The 16,555-nt window shown below is 45.3% G+C and overlaps 1 protein-coding gene across 1 annotated transcript in view; it reads left to right on the forward strand.

The window, feature by feature from the left end:
- The window catches only part of recql4 (RecQ helicase-like 4), a 104,282-nt gene that overhangs the window by 20,825 nt on the left and 66,902 nt on the right, over positions 1 to 16,555 (forward strand). Inside the window, 4 exon segments of the mRNA XM_063044632.1 lie at positions 5,701 to 5,847; positions 7,414 to 8,612; positions 12,057 to 12,159; positions 16,371 to 16,497. Of these exon segments, the coding sequence (XP_062900702.1) occupies positions 5,701 to 5,847; positions 7,414 to 8,612; positions 12,057 to 12,159; positions 16,371 to 16,497 (1,576 nt within the window).

The following is a 16,555-nucleotide window of genomic DNA, read 5'->3' on the forward strand; positions in this document are numbered from 1 at the left end:
TTTGATAATATAACTGAAGAATGCTCAGGGAGGCTGCTACCTATGGCGACCTCACATCGAGGAATATGTAGGTTCTGTGACCAGCTACGTAGAGAAGTGTGCTGAGGATGTTACTATCACGAAACACATCTGGGTGAGGGCAGCATAAGAAATAGGAGCAGGAGTAGGCCATCTGGCCTGTCGTTCCTGCTTCGCCATTCAATAAGACCATGGCTGACCTGGCCATGGGCTCATCTCCACCTACCTGCCTTTTCCACATAACCCTTAATTCCCCTAAAATCACAAGTCATGGCTTACTGCAGAGGTCTGTGCACGGCTGAGGAATTGTGATGCTGGCTGTACTGGGGGATGCGACAGCTCTCGGGGAAGCAAGAATGCGACACGAGGCGCATGTAGCAAGGAATTCAGACTACAAGTCTACTCTGTGTGTCAGTGACTGGGATGCTTCTGTCCCCGAGAGGCTGAATATGTTCAACGCAAGGTTCGATGTGCAGAACGAAGTGTTGCCGAGGAAGGCACACCTTCCCCCGACCCCCTGGGGAGCAGACACTCTGTCTGGCTGAAGCTGAGGTGAGGAAGACCCAGGCCAGAGTCAACTCACACAAGGCTGTGGGGCTCGAAAATATACCATGTCGGGTTCTGAAAGATTGCTCAGCCGAGCTGACAGATATATTCAACATCTCTCTGGAACAATCCATTGTCCTCTTGGTTTTCAAGACGGTAACCGTCATTCCAGTGCCAAAGGCGATGACAGTAACCTGCCTAAATGACTATTTTCCAGTGGCATTATCATCAACCATTATGAAATGCTTTGGGTGGCTGGTCATGGAGCCTACTGAAGACGTTCTGCCAGCTTCACTGGACGCTTCCCAGTTTGTTTATTGCTCAAATCAATCCACTGATGATGCAATAGCCTCTGACCTCCACTCTGTCCTGTCTGACCCAGAAAATGGGGTCTTGTGTCAGACTGCTGTTAATAAACCAGTTTGATTTTCAACACCATCATACCCCAGAAACTGGTGGGAAAACCGTCCTCACTGGATCTCAACATCTCCCTCTGCAACTGGATACTGGACTTCTTAACAGGAAGGCCACTGTCAGTCCGCATGCGCAGCAATGTCTCTTGTCCCATTATGCTGAGCACTGGCACTTCCCAAGACTGTGCACAGCTTCCTGTTCATACTGCTGACGCATGACTGTCACAGGGTACAGTTCAAACTGTGTTATCAGGTTTGCGAATGACACAACAGTGATTAAGGCGGAGTATAGAGAGGAAGTGGAGGGACTGGTGGATTGGCGTGAGAAGAACAACCTAAGCCTGAACGTGGAGAAGAAAAAGGGAATCTTTGTGGAATTCAGGAAGGTGCAGGCGAACGAACCATCCCCCTCCATCAATGCATGAATACATGGCTCCTCTGTAGGGAGAGTTAAGTACACGAAGTTCCTGAGAGTTCACATATCAAATAACCTCACCTGGTCGCTTAATAGCACTCCCTGAACAAGAAGGCACAGCAGCCACCACTTCATAAGAAGACTGAGGCAAGCAACATTTCCCCCCGCCTCCCCTCCCCCATCTTAACTGCGTTTTATAAGAGCACTATTGAGAACTGGTGACTCATTGTGACAAGTTGCACCTCCCTCTGGTATGGGAGAAAAAGAATTTAATGCTGATTCACTTTGTAATCTTGTTTTAAATATATACTCGCAAACACAAGAATATCTGCAGATGTTGGAAACCCAAGCAACAAACACAAAATGCTGAAGGAACTCTGCAGGTTAGGCAGCATCTATTGAAGAGAGTACAGGCCGAGTCCCTTCATCAGAACTGAGGAAAAAAAGACGAAGTGTCAGAGAAAGAAAGTGGGGGGGGGGTGGCAAGGAGAAAGAACCACAAACTGATAGGTGAAACTGGGGAAGGGGGAGGGGTGAAGTAAAGATCTGGGAAGTTGATTGGCAAAAATTAACCATCATGTTCAGGTGTCAGTGACACCTTTTGAGGTCCCTAAGCTGGTCCTCTTTCCCCCCTCCCATGGTTTCATCACTTTCTTACCATGGTTGTCCATACCACCAGGTGGCCAGATGTTCTTCCCCTGACATTGATAACAGGCATTTAACAGCACCTGGGTTGCTCGGTTTGGAACCCCATCTGATATTTCCTCTGACTGCAGTCCCCAATTCATATCAAACCTCTAGGCTGCAGTGGTCCAGGACCTCGGTCTTGGGCTACATCACACCATGGCACATCACCTGCAGTCCAATAGCCTATCCATGCAGTTTCACTACTCCTTAAAGGCTGCTCTGAGGGCTGCCCTAACCAATGAGTGCTGGCATTGTCATCTCCCGTGGGCCCTTCTGGGGCTCAGAACAGCTCCAAAATAGAACCTGTAGACATCCACCGCTGAGTTGGTATATGGCCAGCTGTTAGGACCATAAGGTATAGGAGAAGTAGGCCATTCAGCCCATCGAGTCTTCTCCTCCATTCAATCATGGGCTGATCCAATTCTTCCAGTCATCCCTACTCCCCTGCTTTCACCCCACACCCTTTGGTGCCCTGGCTAATCAAGAAACTATCTATCTCTGCCTTAAATATACCCAATACTTTATACTTATTATACTTTATTGTCACCAAACAATTGATACTAGAACGTATAATCATCACAGCGATATTTGATTCTGTGCTTTGTGCTCCCTGGAGTACAAATCAATAGTAAATATTAAAAATTTAAATTATAAATCATAAATAGAAAATGGAAAGTAAGGTGGTGCAAAAAAACCGAGAGGCAGATCCGGATATTTGGAGGGTACGGCCCAGATCCGGGTCAGGATCCGTTCAGCAGTCTTATCACAGTTGGAAAGAAGCTGTTCCAAAATCTGGCCGTACAAGTCTTCAAGCTCCTGAGCCTTCTCCCGGCGGGAAGAGGGACGAAAAGTGTGTTGGCTGGGTGGGTCGTGTCCTTGATTATCCTGGCAGCACTGCTCCGACAGCGTGCGGTGTAAAGTGAGTCTAAGGACAGAAGATTGGTTTGTGTGATGTGCTGGGCTGTGTTCACGATCTTCTGCAGCTTCTTCTGGTCTTGGACAGGACAACTTCCATACCAGGTTGTGATGCACCCTAGAAGAATGCTTTCTATAAAAATTAGTGAGGGTTTTAGGGGACAGGCCAAATTTCTTTAGCTTTCTCAGGAAGTAAAGGCGCTGGTGGGCCTTCTTGGCAGTGGACTCTGCTTGGTTGGACCAAGTCAGGTCATTTGTGACATTGACCCCGAGGAACTTAAAGCTTTTGACCTGTTCCACTTGCGCACCACCGATGTAAATTGGGTCGTGCGGTCCGCTACTCCTTCTGAAGTCAACAACCAATTCCTTTGTTTTGCTGATGTTGAGGGATAGGTTATTGTCTTTGCACCATGCCACCAGGTTCTTAATTTCTTCTCTGTACTCAAACTCATCATTACCCAAGATACGGCCTACAATTGTGACTTGGCCTCCAATTGTGACTTGGCCTCCACAGACACTCAAGGCAACAAATTCCACAAATTTACCACCCTCTGACTAAAGTAATTTCTCCACATCTCAGTTCTAAATGAATGTCCTTCAATCCTGAAGTCAAGCCCTCTTGTCCTAGAATCCCCTACCATGGGAAATAACTTTGCCATATCTAATCTGTTCAGGCCTTTTAACATTTGGAATGTTTCTATGAGATTCCCCCTCATTCTCCTGAACTCCGGGAGAATGAGCTGCCAGACGTTCTTCATACGGTAACCCTCTCATTCCTGGAATCATTCTCGTGAATCTTCTCTGAACCCTCTCCAATGTCAGTATATCCTTTCTAAAATAAGGAGCCCAAAACTGCACACAATACTCCGAATGTGGTCTCACAAGTGCCTTATAGAGCCTCAACATCACATCCCTGCTCTTATATTCTGTACCTCTGGAAATGAATGCCAACATTGCATTTGCTTTCTTCACCACCGACTCAACCTGCAGGTTAACCTTTAGGGTATCCTGCACAAGGGTTCAGAGGTTCATTTAATGTCAGAGAAATGTGTACAATATACATCCTGAAATGCTTTTTCTTCGCAACCATCTACGAAAACAGAGAAGTGTCCCAAAGAATGAATAACAGTTAAACATTAGAACCCCAAAGTCCCTCCCAGCTCCTCCCTCCCGCACGTAAGCGGCAGTGAACAACAATCCCCCTCTCCCCACCGGCAAAAACAAAGTGCACCCGCTACCAGCACTCAAGTGTGAGCAAGGCAATGACAAAGACAGAGACTTGCGGTTACCTCAAAGACTACATTGTTCACCCGGTAATTCGACATGCTGCAGGCTCTCTCTCTCTCCTAATAAGGGAGAAATCCATTTTCCAACTAGTGGGGAGACATAACAAACAACTCTCTGGTTTACGATGTTAAAAGTCTGTTACGCCCTTTTTTCGAGCTCTGTGCCTGGAGATCACAAGGATCCCGGGTCCCCAGGCACACAGCAGATGTTCTGACTCCCCCAACGACACACGGATACCCTGTGGCGGCACCGACCCTTGATTCGCCTGTCTTCAGTTACTTGAGATCCTAGGCTTCTGAAACCATGCTGAAATCTTAGGCCGAGACTTTGGCATGCCGAATAGCGGCCGATTGTGGAACCCCGAGAGCAGGTCCCATTCCTGCAAAGAACCGTAGTCACTGTGTAACTCCAGGCCAGGGTCTTCAAAAGAACCCTGAAAGGGAAAAATAGAGATATTAAAGATGGAAATAGGACTGTTTTCGAAAATGCAAGCAAAAGGGTCGCCGTTGGGCGCCGTAACTACTTAGCTCCACCTCTCTGTTAAGGGACTCCCAAGTCCCTTTGCATCTCTGGATTTTGAATTCTCTCCCCATTTAAATAATAGTCTGCCTGTTTATTCCTTCCACCAAAGTGCATGACCATATACTTTCCAACATTGTATTTCATTTGCCACTTCTTTGCCCGTTCCCCTAAACTATCTAAGTCTCTCAGGCTGTCTGTTTCCTCAATACTACCCACTCCTCCACCTGTTTTTGTATCATTGGCAAATTTAGCCACAAATCCCTTAATGCTGTAGTCTAAATCATTGACATACATCGTAAAAAGTAACAGTCCCAACACTGACCCCTGTGGAACTCCACTGGTATCCGGCAGCCGGCCAGAATAGGATCTGGTTATTCCCACTCTCTGTTTTCTGCTGACCCGCCAATGCTCTCCACCCATGCTCGTAACTTCCCTGTAATTCCACGGGGCCCTTATCTTGCTAAGCAGCCTCATGTGCGGCACCTTGTCAAAGGCCTTCTGAAAATCCAGGTACACCACGTCTACTGTATCTCCTTTGTTTGCCCTGCTTGTAATTTCCTCAAAGAATTGCAGTAGGTTTGTCAGGCAGGATCTTCCTTTCAGGAAACCATGCTGGCTTTGGCCTATCTTGTCACGTGCCTCCAGGTGCGTCGTAATCTCATCTCCAACAATCCATTCCAACAACTTCCCAACCACTGATGTCAGGCTAACAGGTCAATAGTTTCCTTTCTGCTGCCTCCCAACCCTTCTTAAATAGCAGAGTAACATTTGCAAAAGAAGGGGTTTTTGTGGGATGAGTGTAAATAGGTGGCTGATGGTCAGCATGGACTCATTGGGCTGAATGGCAGGGTCAGTGTTTCATCTTTATGACTATAATCAGCTGATTTCAATTTCTAGACTTGTGGATCTAGTGTCTGGGGATCTCACCTGAATCGGCAGAACAACCTTGCTCAGGAGCTTACGCTACAGGAGCACATGACCATTGCCACATCAGCCCAGTATTATGGAATGAAACTGAAGGAGAAACTTGGAGCATCAGGAAAAGTAAGTCTTTTATTTCCTCTTTCTTGTTTTCCTTCTCATCCCCAGCTTCTTACTGTGATGTGATTTCATGGTACCATCCTACTAGCCTTATCACAGCCCAATTGAGTATACGGCAGCCACATGTAAATTGTCAATAAAGACTGAAAGATTAATATAATTGCCAGATAAACACTGAAAAATACAGTGAGATGTGTCGTTTCGTCAAATCAAATAGGCGAGGATTGTGTTAGGGGTAGCTCGTAAGTGTCACCATGTTTCTAGCACCAACATATTCCCACAACTTGCTAACCCTAACATTAGCCGTAAGTGTTGAGACTGTGAGGGGAAATGTGTAAGCTCCTTATAGACAGTGGTGGGATCAATCCCCGATTGATGATTGCTGGCCCTATAGTGTGATTGTGCTGTCTGCAATTTCACGATCTTAATAATGTGTTACAGCTGCCCTAATGTGAAAAAATCAGTAGGGTTGTTCCAAAAACACTTAGCCTTACAGAGATAGATAAAATATAAGGAGGAACTGGGTGGGCTGGGGGAAATGCTGAGGCTTTATAAGGCATTGGTCAGATCACATCTGGAGTATTGTGAGCAGTTTTAGGTCTCTTATCTAAGAAAAGATGTGCAGGCATTGAAGAGGGTCCTGAAGATGTGCACGAGAATTATTCTGGGTGTGAAAGGGTTAATGTGAGGAATTTTTAAATGGCCCTGGGCCTGTATTCACTGGAGTTTAAAAGAATGAAAGGGGATCTTATTGAAACCTACGGAAGGAATATCGAGAAAGGCGAGAATGAGTGGATAGGAAGATGATGTTTCCAGTAGTGGTGGTGTTTAGGGCCGAAGGGCACAGGCTCAGAATAGAAGGATGCCCCTTTAGAACAGAGATAAGGAGGAAGTTCTTTAGCCAGAGGGTGTTAAACCTTGGAATTCATTGCCACAGACAGCCATGGAGGCCAAGTTATTGGGAATATTTAAAGTGAATATTGGTAGGTACTAATTAAAAGGTTATCGGGAGAAGGCAGGAGAAGGGGGTTGAAAGGGATGTTGGATCAGCCATGATGGAATGATGGAGCAGAATTGATGGGCCAAATGGCCTAATTCTGCTTCTATGTCTTATGGTCTTCTGGCTATTCTTTTCTCTGGAGTACAGGAGGCTGATGAGTGACCTTTTTGATGTTAATAATATAAGGAGCATCGATAAGGTGAATAGCCACAGTCTTTTCCCCAGAGTTGGTGAGTTCCAGAACTATAGGCCATAGGTTTAAGTTGAGATGGGAAAGATTTAAAAGGGACCCGAGGGACATTTTCACACAGAGTTATGAGTATGTGGAACAAGCTGCCAGAGGAGGTGACAGAGCTGTCAAATGAGTTTGTAAAGCTGATGGGTGGTAGATGTAATTACAGCATTTTAAAATCATTTAGACAGGGTAATAAAAAGGAAAGATTTGTAGGGATATGGGCCAAAACAGGCAAATGGGACTTGCTTGAAAATGTGGAGGGCTTGGATGAGTTGGGCCAAAGGGCCTGTTTCTGTGCTCTACAACTCTGACTTTAAATGTTACCTTTTGAAAGGAGAAGCCAGTCTCCCTACGTAAGTCAATAGCTTCAAGAAGACCTCGCATGCCCAGAGAGATTAAGGACAACAAGATTAATCGGGTTGTTGGAACAGAGGCTGCCACATTTGAGGTGTCACCAAGTCTGCAGGCTGCAAGCAAAGATTCTCCTGATGGGCCTGAAAAGCTTGACTTACTGCTCCCAGCCATGAAGATGATTACTCCTTCAAAAATTCTCCTAACTCAGGCACAGTCCCCTCAGCCGGTGAATAAATTACGACAGTTGCAGCAGAGTGTATCAAGAAGAATGTCCTCGCTTGACCTTGACTGGTTAGATAGGTGCCAGGAGAGAACGCAGCTGGATGCAGGGCTGCCCATTTCGTCACAAGCCAGTGGGACAAACGTTGGCGTGTGTTATCCTGTTTTGGGTCACAGGAAGACATCAGCCAACAGCAAGTCCCTGTCCTTAAGTGACTCCACAGCAGAAGCCAATGACACGCCTCTGGGCGTCAATGACAGCAATCAACTGGCTAATGAAGTGCACCAAAGTGACGAATTTCCTTCAGTCAATAGACGATCAAATCCAGTGAGCTACTTTTCTACAGTAGTTGATGGTGCCGCAAAGTTATTGGGCAAAGACCCTTTCAAAGATGCCATTGACTCTGGACTTCATGTAACTGGTCTTGGAAAACCTGCAGAATTGGGAAACGACTATTTAATGGATGCTACTTCTCACCAAAGAAAGCTTCCTGAAGTGAAAATCCAAAAGCCAATGGAAAATGTGCTGGATTGCCCATTAAACCACGATTCAGTGACCATGGGGCAGAGAACTTCTTATGCCCGAGATTGTTCCCAGGACATCAGCGACTCGGGCACTGAGTTAAAGGAGTTGCAGGCTGGCTGTGAGAGTGAACTGAACATTATAAAAACAAGGGGCAAAAAGAGACAGAGAACAGAGGCGAAACAGAGTGCTGGAGCTTGTCGGGGTGAGATCAAGAAACGTAGAAGGATAGCCAAGCCTTCAGGCACTTGCTCAGCTCAGGCAATAGAGAAGAGGCAAGCACTCAAAGCTGGTTCCAAGCCTGAGTCAGATGAAAGCTCTGGTGCTGAGGATGATGGCAAGAATAAGCCAAAATCTGGGATACCCCAGGAGAATCTTTACGGGGACGTAGAAGAGGGGATTCTCCATTCAGATTCTCGAAGGAGGAATGCAGCAAGGTACGTACTGACACTGTGGCTTTGCACTGAGATATCAGGAAACATGAATAATATTTGTTATGCTTTTTTTCTAATTAAAGAAATAAAATTATAGTATGATTGTAGAGCAACACACACACAAAATGTTGGAGGAACTTAGCAGATCAAGCAGCATCTATTGAGAGAAATAGAGTCGACGTTTCAGGCTGAGACCCTTAATCAGGACTGGAAAGGAAGGGGGCAGAAGCCAGATTAGGAAGGTTGGGGAGGAGGGGGAGGGAGTAAATACTGGCAGGTGATAGGTAGGATCAAGTGAGGGGGAAAGTGGGTGTGGTGGATGAAGTCAGAAGATGGGAGGTGTTAAAAGGCTGAAGAAGGAACCTGATCGGAGAGCAGAGTGGTCCTGATGCAGGGCCTCGGCCTGGAACATCAAATGTTTATTCTTCTCCTTAGATGCTGCCTGATCTACTGAGTTCTTCCAGCATTTTGTGTGTGTTGCTCCGGATTTCCAGCACCTGCTGGATTTCTTGTGTTTATACCATGGTTGTACTTTTATCACTTTGTTTAACTTAGTATTGAGATGCAACCAATTGTTTTACTGTGGTTAAGAGGAGTTGCAGTGGGAATGAACTGCAGGGTGGGGGATATTCATTTAATGTTTATTTCCATCATTCCTGTCTGTAATTTTTGACTTTGGTTCAATCTGAAGTTAGCACATTTAAGGCAGTCCTGACGAAGGGTCTCGGCCGAAATGTCGGCTCTTTATTCCTTTCCACAGGTACTGTCTGACCTGCCGGGTTCCTCCAGCATATCGTGTGTGTTACACTTAAGGCCCCTTGGAGTTACTGAATCAGCTTTCTCCCATCAGATGTCATTAAGCAAATTTCCAATATCACTGGCATTGGGTAACAAGGCGTTCTCAGAATAACTTGCTTCTCACTTGTTTTTCTGGAAGCATTCACTGCATTTCTTAAAGACTTCATATGACAAATCACAACGGCAGTGGCAAGGCTATTCAGTGATGGAACATCTTGGTGTAAGAGCATGCAGTGTGTCGTAGACCGTAGAACAGTCTGTTCTTGAAGGCAATCTTTAATTTGTTCAGCATCCTGCCTGGGGTAACAGAATCAGAATATAGAATCAGTACAGGACATTACAACCCTTTAACCCACTCCAAGATCAATCTAACCCTGCCCTCCCACATGGCCCTCAATTTTTTGTCACCCATGTGTCTATCTGAGAGTCTCTTAAATGTCACTAATGTATCTGCCTCTACCACCACCCCAGGGAGGGCATTCCATGCACTCACTACACTCTATGTGGGGGGGGGGGGGAAAGAAGCTACCTTTCATATCCCCATATAGTTTCTTTTAGTCACCTTAAAATTATACCCCCTGATATTAGCCATAAGCACCCTGGTAAAAAGTTGCTGGCGGTCCACTCTATGTCTCATATACATCACAGAACCAGGTCCTTCAGCCCATTGAGGATACACTGACCATCAAACACCCATTTATGCTCCGAGGCCTGTGTTGGTCAGAGTTAACCATGGATATTGCATCCTAGCTGTCTCGATATGCAAACCTGGGCAGTACGATATGGAGAGCCAGCTGTTGCCTGTGTAGCGATCTCCCCCTCTCCACACATCTGGTGAACTCAGAGGAATGGCAGAGACCGATACAGTCTGGTACCAGCATTGTTGCAGAAGTTGCCAGTCAACATTGAACTCAATATAGGATTGTCTTAAGGACTCCAGCTCTGGATTTTTCCCTCGAGAGTTTACTTCCCAAAGCCTTCCCCATGATTGGGTATAGTCACAAGGCAGCGGAGATTTGAGATCAGAGTTTTCCTTTTCATAGAAGAGCTGTCAACCACAGCTGACGAGCCCCGTCTGCCTGAAGCGACTGGTTTTAAAGCACCAGTAGCCCGCCTTTGCCCCTTCTCTTGTCAGTAGAAACAGTTCCGCCGGGCTTAGTGGCTAAGCCACACGTGAAGGCCAGGAGTTGGACTTGGTTGTCAGGGGCTATTTGAGGTGCGCACTATTGGGAGCATTTAGTAGGTAGCGGGAGCTTGTCCCCGTCACCACCCCTGGCTATATCAAACTCAAGGAACCATTTATACTAAATCTACATTAATCCCAGAGGGTCCTCCAGGTGCAGGGTTTGACACAACAACATTGACAGTCCCTTCCCATCCAACCCAGATGTTACTTGACCTGGTGAGTTCTTCTAGTGGATTGTTCATATCTACCCTAATCCCTAATTTTTAATTATTCTCCCAAATTCATCAATGTGTTCTTAGAATTGTCTGGATTCAAGTTAGTGACATTTGTGTCTCTTCCCTTATGAGAATAAAAATTGGTACAGCCCAGGTGCCTTTAGAAAGGTTATTTTGGTGTTAATTTTGGAGGAAACAAGTGATTTGCATCCAGGAGATCTGACCAGCTTCTTGGATTAGATTTACTTGATGATTAAGGGGTTATCTGTGGAGAAATGGATAGATCAGGCATGTAAGTGAGGTTCCCCAGCACAGCTAAACCATTATTTTTTTGTGCATTGCTTCCTTTAGAATGTTCACTCCTATAGCAACACACACAAAATACTGGAGAAACTCAAATGGTCAGACAACATCTATGGAGGGGAATAAATAGTCGATATTTTGGGATGAGATCTTTCATCAGGACTGGAAAGGAGAGGCGCAGAAGCCGGAATAAGAAGGTGGGGGAGGAGCACAGGCTGACAGGTGATAGATGAGACCAGGTGAGGAGGAAGTTGGGTGGGTGGGGGAGGGGAGGAGAAACCAGCTTTATTCCTGAAATGTCAACTATTTATTTACCTCCATCGACGCTGCCTGATCTGCTGCGTTTCTCCAGCATTTTTTCTGCGTTGCTCAAGATTTCTAGCATCTGCAGATTATTTGTGTTTCTCATTTCTAGAGTGCCCCAGATTTTATGAACTTGTAGAACCATTAACATCAGTAGAAGGGAACAAGAGCATTAGGGATGAAATCTGTTTCTTTTTGAGCTGATGGTTTCACAAGTAAGACATCATCCTGTGGTTCACTCAGTGGAAACTTGAAATCTAATTGGCTGAAAGTATCTGACACAGTGTCAGTCAGCACGGTAGTGTAGTGGTTAGCATAACGCTATTACGGCATTAGTGACCTGAGTTCAACATCAACTGCTCTCTGTAAAGAGTTTGTATGTTCTCCCTGTGACCGCATGGGTTTCCTCCGGGTGCTCCGGTTTCCTCCCATATTTCAAACACATACAAGTTAGTAGGTTAATTAGTCACGTGGGTGTAATTCAGTGGCTCGGATCTGTTACTGTGCTGTATCTCTTTTAAAAAAAAATAAAGTAGTGATACTAGCTTCAATGTTTTATCCTGAATGTTAACATATGACTGAATTATCAACAGGCATAACATTTTGCCCAATTTATGGAAATTTTTGTTTATGTTTATCCAGGGTCGCACCTCCTAAAAAGGATGGAAACTTTGTGAAGATCAACTTGAAGAAGAAATCACACATTAGGGGCAGTGTGTTAAGAGGAACATTTCTTCGCAAACAGGTACAGTGCTTTAATGAGTGTTGGGGCAGAAGAGTTCAAAGTTCCAAATAAATTTATTTTTTAAAAAGGTTATTTTTGTAAATGTTGGCTTTTGTTCTTTGCATAAAAATAAAGTTTACATAGGTATTTTAAAAAAGTTCCAAATAAATTTCTTATCTAAGTACATCCTGTATATGTCACCATATACATACTGTACTGAGGTTCATTTTCTTGTGGGCATTCACAGTAAAATAAAGAAATACAATAGAGTCAATGAAAAACTACATGCAAAGACTGAAAACAACCAATGTGCATAAGAAGACAAACTGCGCAAATACAATCAATCAATCAACAAATAAATAGTTCTGAGAACATGAGTTGCAGAGTTCTTGAAATTGAGTGCGTGGGTTGTGGAATCAGTATAGTGTTGAGCTAAGTGTTTAATATGCACAAGTCGGGTACTTCAGTTGTTGTTTAATCTTGAAATGGTTCTTATGGATAATTTCTTTACATAAATTGGAAATAATACGATTTGGAAATGCAATTTTTTGTTCTGCTTTTCAAGTTTACAGCTATAACATTTTAGTTTCCTTTGGAGAGCTGCAGAATACACTTATACAAATAGTGTAACTGCTGCCTCATTGCCCTAGATACTCTGGTTCAATCCTGCCTATGGTTCTGTCCATGTGGAGTTTGCAAGTTCTCCCTGTGACTGTTTAGGCTTCCTCTGGCTACTCTGGTTCCCTTCCCTTGTTCCAAAGACTTGCAGGTTGGTGGGTTAATTGGCTGTTGTAAATTGCCCCTAGTGTGTATATGGCTGGCATAATCTGAGGGAACTTAGACAAGTCGTACAACTTACGGGAAGTTGATGGACATGTGCAGAGATTAAAAAATAGAATTTCTGTAAATGGATGACTGAAGGTCGGGGTGGACTTGATAAACACAAGAAGTTCTGCAGATGTTAGAAATCTTGAGCATAAAATGTTGGAGGAACTCAACAAGTCAGGCAGGATTTACAGAGGGGAATAAACAGTTGACATTTCGGGCCACAGCCCTTCATTAACACTGGGAAGGAAAGGGACAGAAGGCAGAATAAGAAGCTGGAGCAGGTTGGAGGAGTACAAGCTGACAGGTGGTGGGTGAAGCCAGGTGGATGAGGGAGGGGGATGAAGTGAGAAGCTGGGAGGTACAATGTGTGACCTTGGACATTCAGTTCCCAACTACATCCATCCTTCAGCCACAAATCATTGATGGCCACAACGTCATACCTGACAATCTGTAAAAGTGCAACAAGATCATCCACCTTATTCGTTATCCTCCGTGCATTGAGATATAACACTTTGAGTACAGTACATGCTACCCTTCTTGACTCTGCATCCCTAATGCACTGATACTCACCCTGCAGACTTCAGTTTTGTCTTATCATCTGCCTGCCCTTCCTGACAGTGTGACTGCACGCTATCTTTGCTCTTTTACCATCCATCCTATCCTGAGTCCTTTCACTCTGGTTCCCATCACCCTGCCAAATTAGTTTAAATCCTCCCAAACAGCTTTTTCAAACCTGCCCGTTGAAATATTGGTCCCCCTCAGGTTTAGATGCAACCCGTTCTTTTTGTACAGGTCATAGCTCCCCCAGAACCTGAAGCCCTGCCCCCTGCACCAACTTCTTAGCCACACATTTGTCTACCAAATCATCCTGTTTCTACCCTCTCTGGCGCGTGATGCAGGCAGCAGTCCAGAAAATTGTTACCCTGGAGGTCCTGCTTCTCAGCTTTCTGCCCAGCTCTCCAAATTCTCTCTTCAGGACCTCTTTGCTTTTCCTTTCTAGGTTATTGGTACCAATACATACCAAGACATCTGGCTGCTCTCCCTCCTCCTTCAAAATACTGTGATCGTGATCTGAGACACCCCTGACCCTGGCACCTGGGAGACAACAACCATCTGGGTGTCCCATTCACATCCACATAATCTCCTGTGTGTTCTGCTGACTATTGAGTCCCCTATCACTACTGCTCCCCTCTTCTCCCTCTTTCCCTTCTGCAGCACGGACTCATGCTCAGTACCAGTGACCAGGTCTCTGTGGTAGTCCCCTGGGAGGTCATCCCCCACAACAGTGTCCAAAACAGCATACTGACTATTGAAAGGGAATGGCCAAAGGGGGTCTCTGCACTAACTTCCTATACACCTTCCCATTCCTTTCCTGACCAGTCACCCAGCTACCTGCCTCCTGCAACTTAGGGGTGACTACTTCCCTGCAACTCCGAACAATGCCAAAGGTCATCCAGCTGCTGCTCCAGATCCCTAACGTGGTCTTCAAGGAGCTGCAGCTGGATGCATTTCGTACAAATGTAGTTCCAACATCCAGCATGAAGAACACACCACTGCCAGTTAAACTACACTAAGTACCCCTGACGCAGTAAGGAAAAAGGGAAACTGAACAGAAACTTACCCAGAGCCAACACCTCTTCTGAGCCAAAGCCTGACACCCCAAAGCCTCTTACTCTGCAGATTGAGCTACTGGAATGACACCCAACTACCGCGAAGCTGTCCTTTTAAATGAGCGCCGCCAACCCGCGAGAAACCTCCTCGCTGTGCGCTGCTCCCACTGCTGATTGGGTCGCTGGAATGATGGCAGTAAAGGGATGGAGATGAAGGAATCTGATAGGAGAGAGTGGATCATGCGAGAATGGGAAGGAGAAGGGGCATCAGGGGGTGGTGAGAAGAGATGAGAGGGGAGCCAGACTGTAGGATGGGGTAGAGGGGAAACACTACCAGAATTTTGAAAAACTGATGCTCATTGACAAGGTGGACTTGATGCTGTTTCTATGCTCTATCTCCCTTTGCGTCTATGATGTTATACAGGACAATGTTTGTCCAAACAGACTGTAATGGGGTCTATCTTTCTTTGGGCAAGGTGAGATTTAGTGAATTACATTATTGAAATGTTGTATACAGGAGCTATTAATTGGATACATAAATGGTTGGCTTTAAACAAACCGTTTTGCCATTTGTATCAGTGTCACGTACCCCATGACGGGTTAAAGAACCAGCAGAGATGGAAAACACTTTGGAGTCTGGTATTGCTATTAACTAATGGTATTTATTAGTAACTACGCAATACAGTAATATAAATTCAGATATATCAAACAGGTTAGCAATAATTTTATATATAACAAACCAAGCTTCTTCAAGTCTAGGGGTAAATGGATACAGTCTTAGGATGATGAGTAAAGTTCAGTTCAGTTCGTGGTATTGAGTTGAGTAGTGATGGAGAGAGAGAGAGGTGTTTAGTTCTTCAGGGGAGCTGATGCCGTCGATCTTCCCGTTGTCCTCCAAAACTTCCAAGTTAGCCAAACTGGACCAACTTAAGAGCACCGTCTTCAAGTGATAGTCTACCAACCCAGGCGAGGGTTAGACACACTGGTAGACTCCACAAGGTTGCTCTTTCATGCACTAATAGTCACAGATCGATCCCTCAGTATCGATCCTCAGTCCCACACTCGTGGGCACCTGGACGGGATAGTGGTAACCACCACACCCTTGTGCGTCTGCGTGTCCTCTGTGTGAAACAAGCTGTTACGCTGGTTTAAATGGTGTTGTGCTGAACACCAGCTGTTCATCAAGTAGCTCCTCCCTTCTCTCTCTGTAGGAACTTAGAAGCTGGCAGTGTCCTTGCAGAAGTGTAAACACGCTGCAGGGCAGTCTTCGCCTCTCTCTCTCTCTCTCTCGCTCTCTCTTTTTTTAAAAAGCACAGTTCATGAGGGATAATTCGGGATCCCGTCACATCAGTCATAAGGAAATGCAGCACAGAAAAAGCCCTTCTGCCCTCTGAGTCCATGCCGACAATCAACCAGCCAGTCACACTACTTAAGACCACACGACATAGGAGCAGAATTAGTGCATTTGGCTCATTGAGTCTGTTCTGCCATAACATCTTGGTTGATTTGTTATCTCTCTCAACCCCATTCTCCTGCCTTCTCCCAGTAACTTCTAACATCCTGACTAATCAAGAGCCTAACAGCCTCTGTTTTAAATATACCAAGTGACTTGCCCTTCACAATCGCCTGTGGCAATGAATTCCACAGATTCACCACCCTCTAGCTAAAGAAAGTCCTCCTCTGCTTTAAGTATATTCAATATAAGACCATAGGAGCGGAATTCTATGTGAGAGAGTTTTGTGTTCCACTGTAATTCACCCACTAACACCCTGTGCATGCTGTGGACTTCCACAGGCCTGGAAGCAGAAATTCCAGATGAAAGGAGAACGTTTTGGTGGTGGAGGACGATTGAGTCGGAATGGTGACACGTGTTTCCGCTGTGGAGCAGCAGGCCATTGGGCAAAGGACTGCAGGGCTCAGGGTGGGTAGACGCACTCATTACATTTTTCCATTTTAGAATTTTTGATTTCACTGCAAGT

This window comes from Mobula hypostoma, chromosome 3 (genome assembly GCF_963921235.1).
Source record: "Mobula hypostoma chromosome 3, sMobHyp1.1, whole genome shotgun sequence".
In the NCBI taxonomy this organism is placed as follows: Eukaryota; Metazoa; Chordata; class Chondrichthyes; order Myliobatiformes; family Myliobatidae; genus Mobula; species Mobula hypostoma.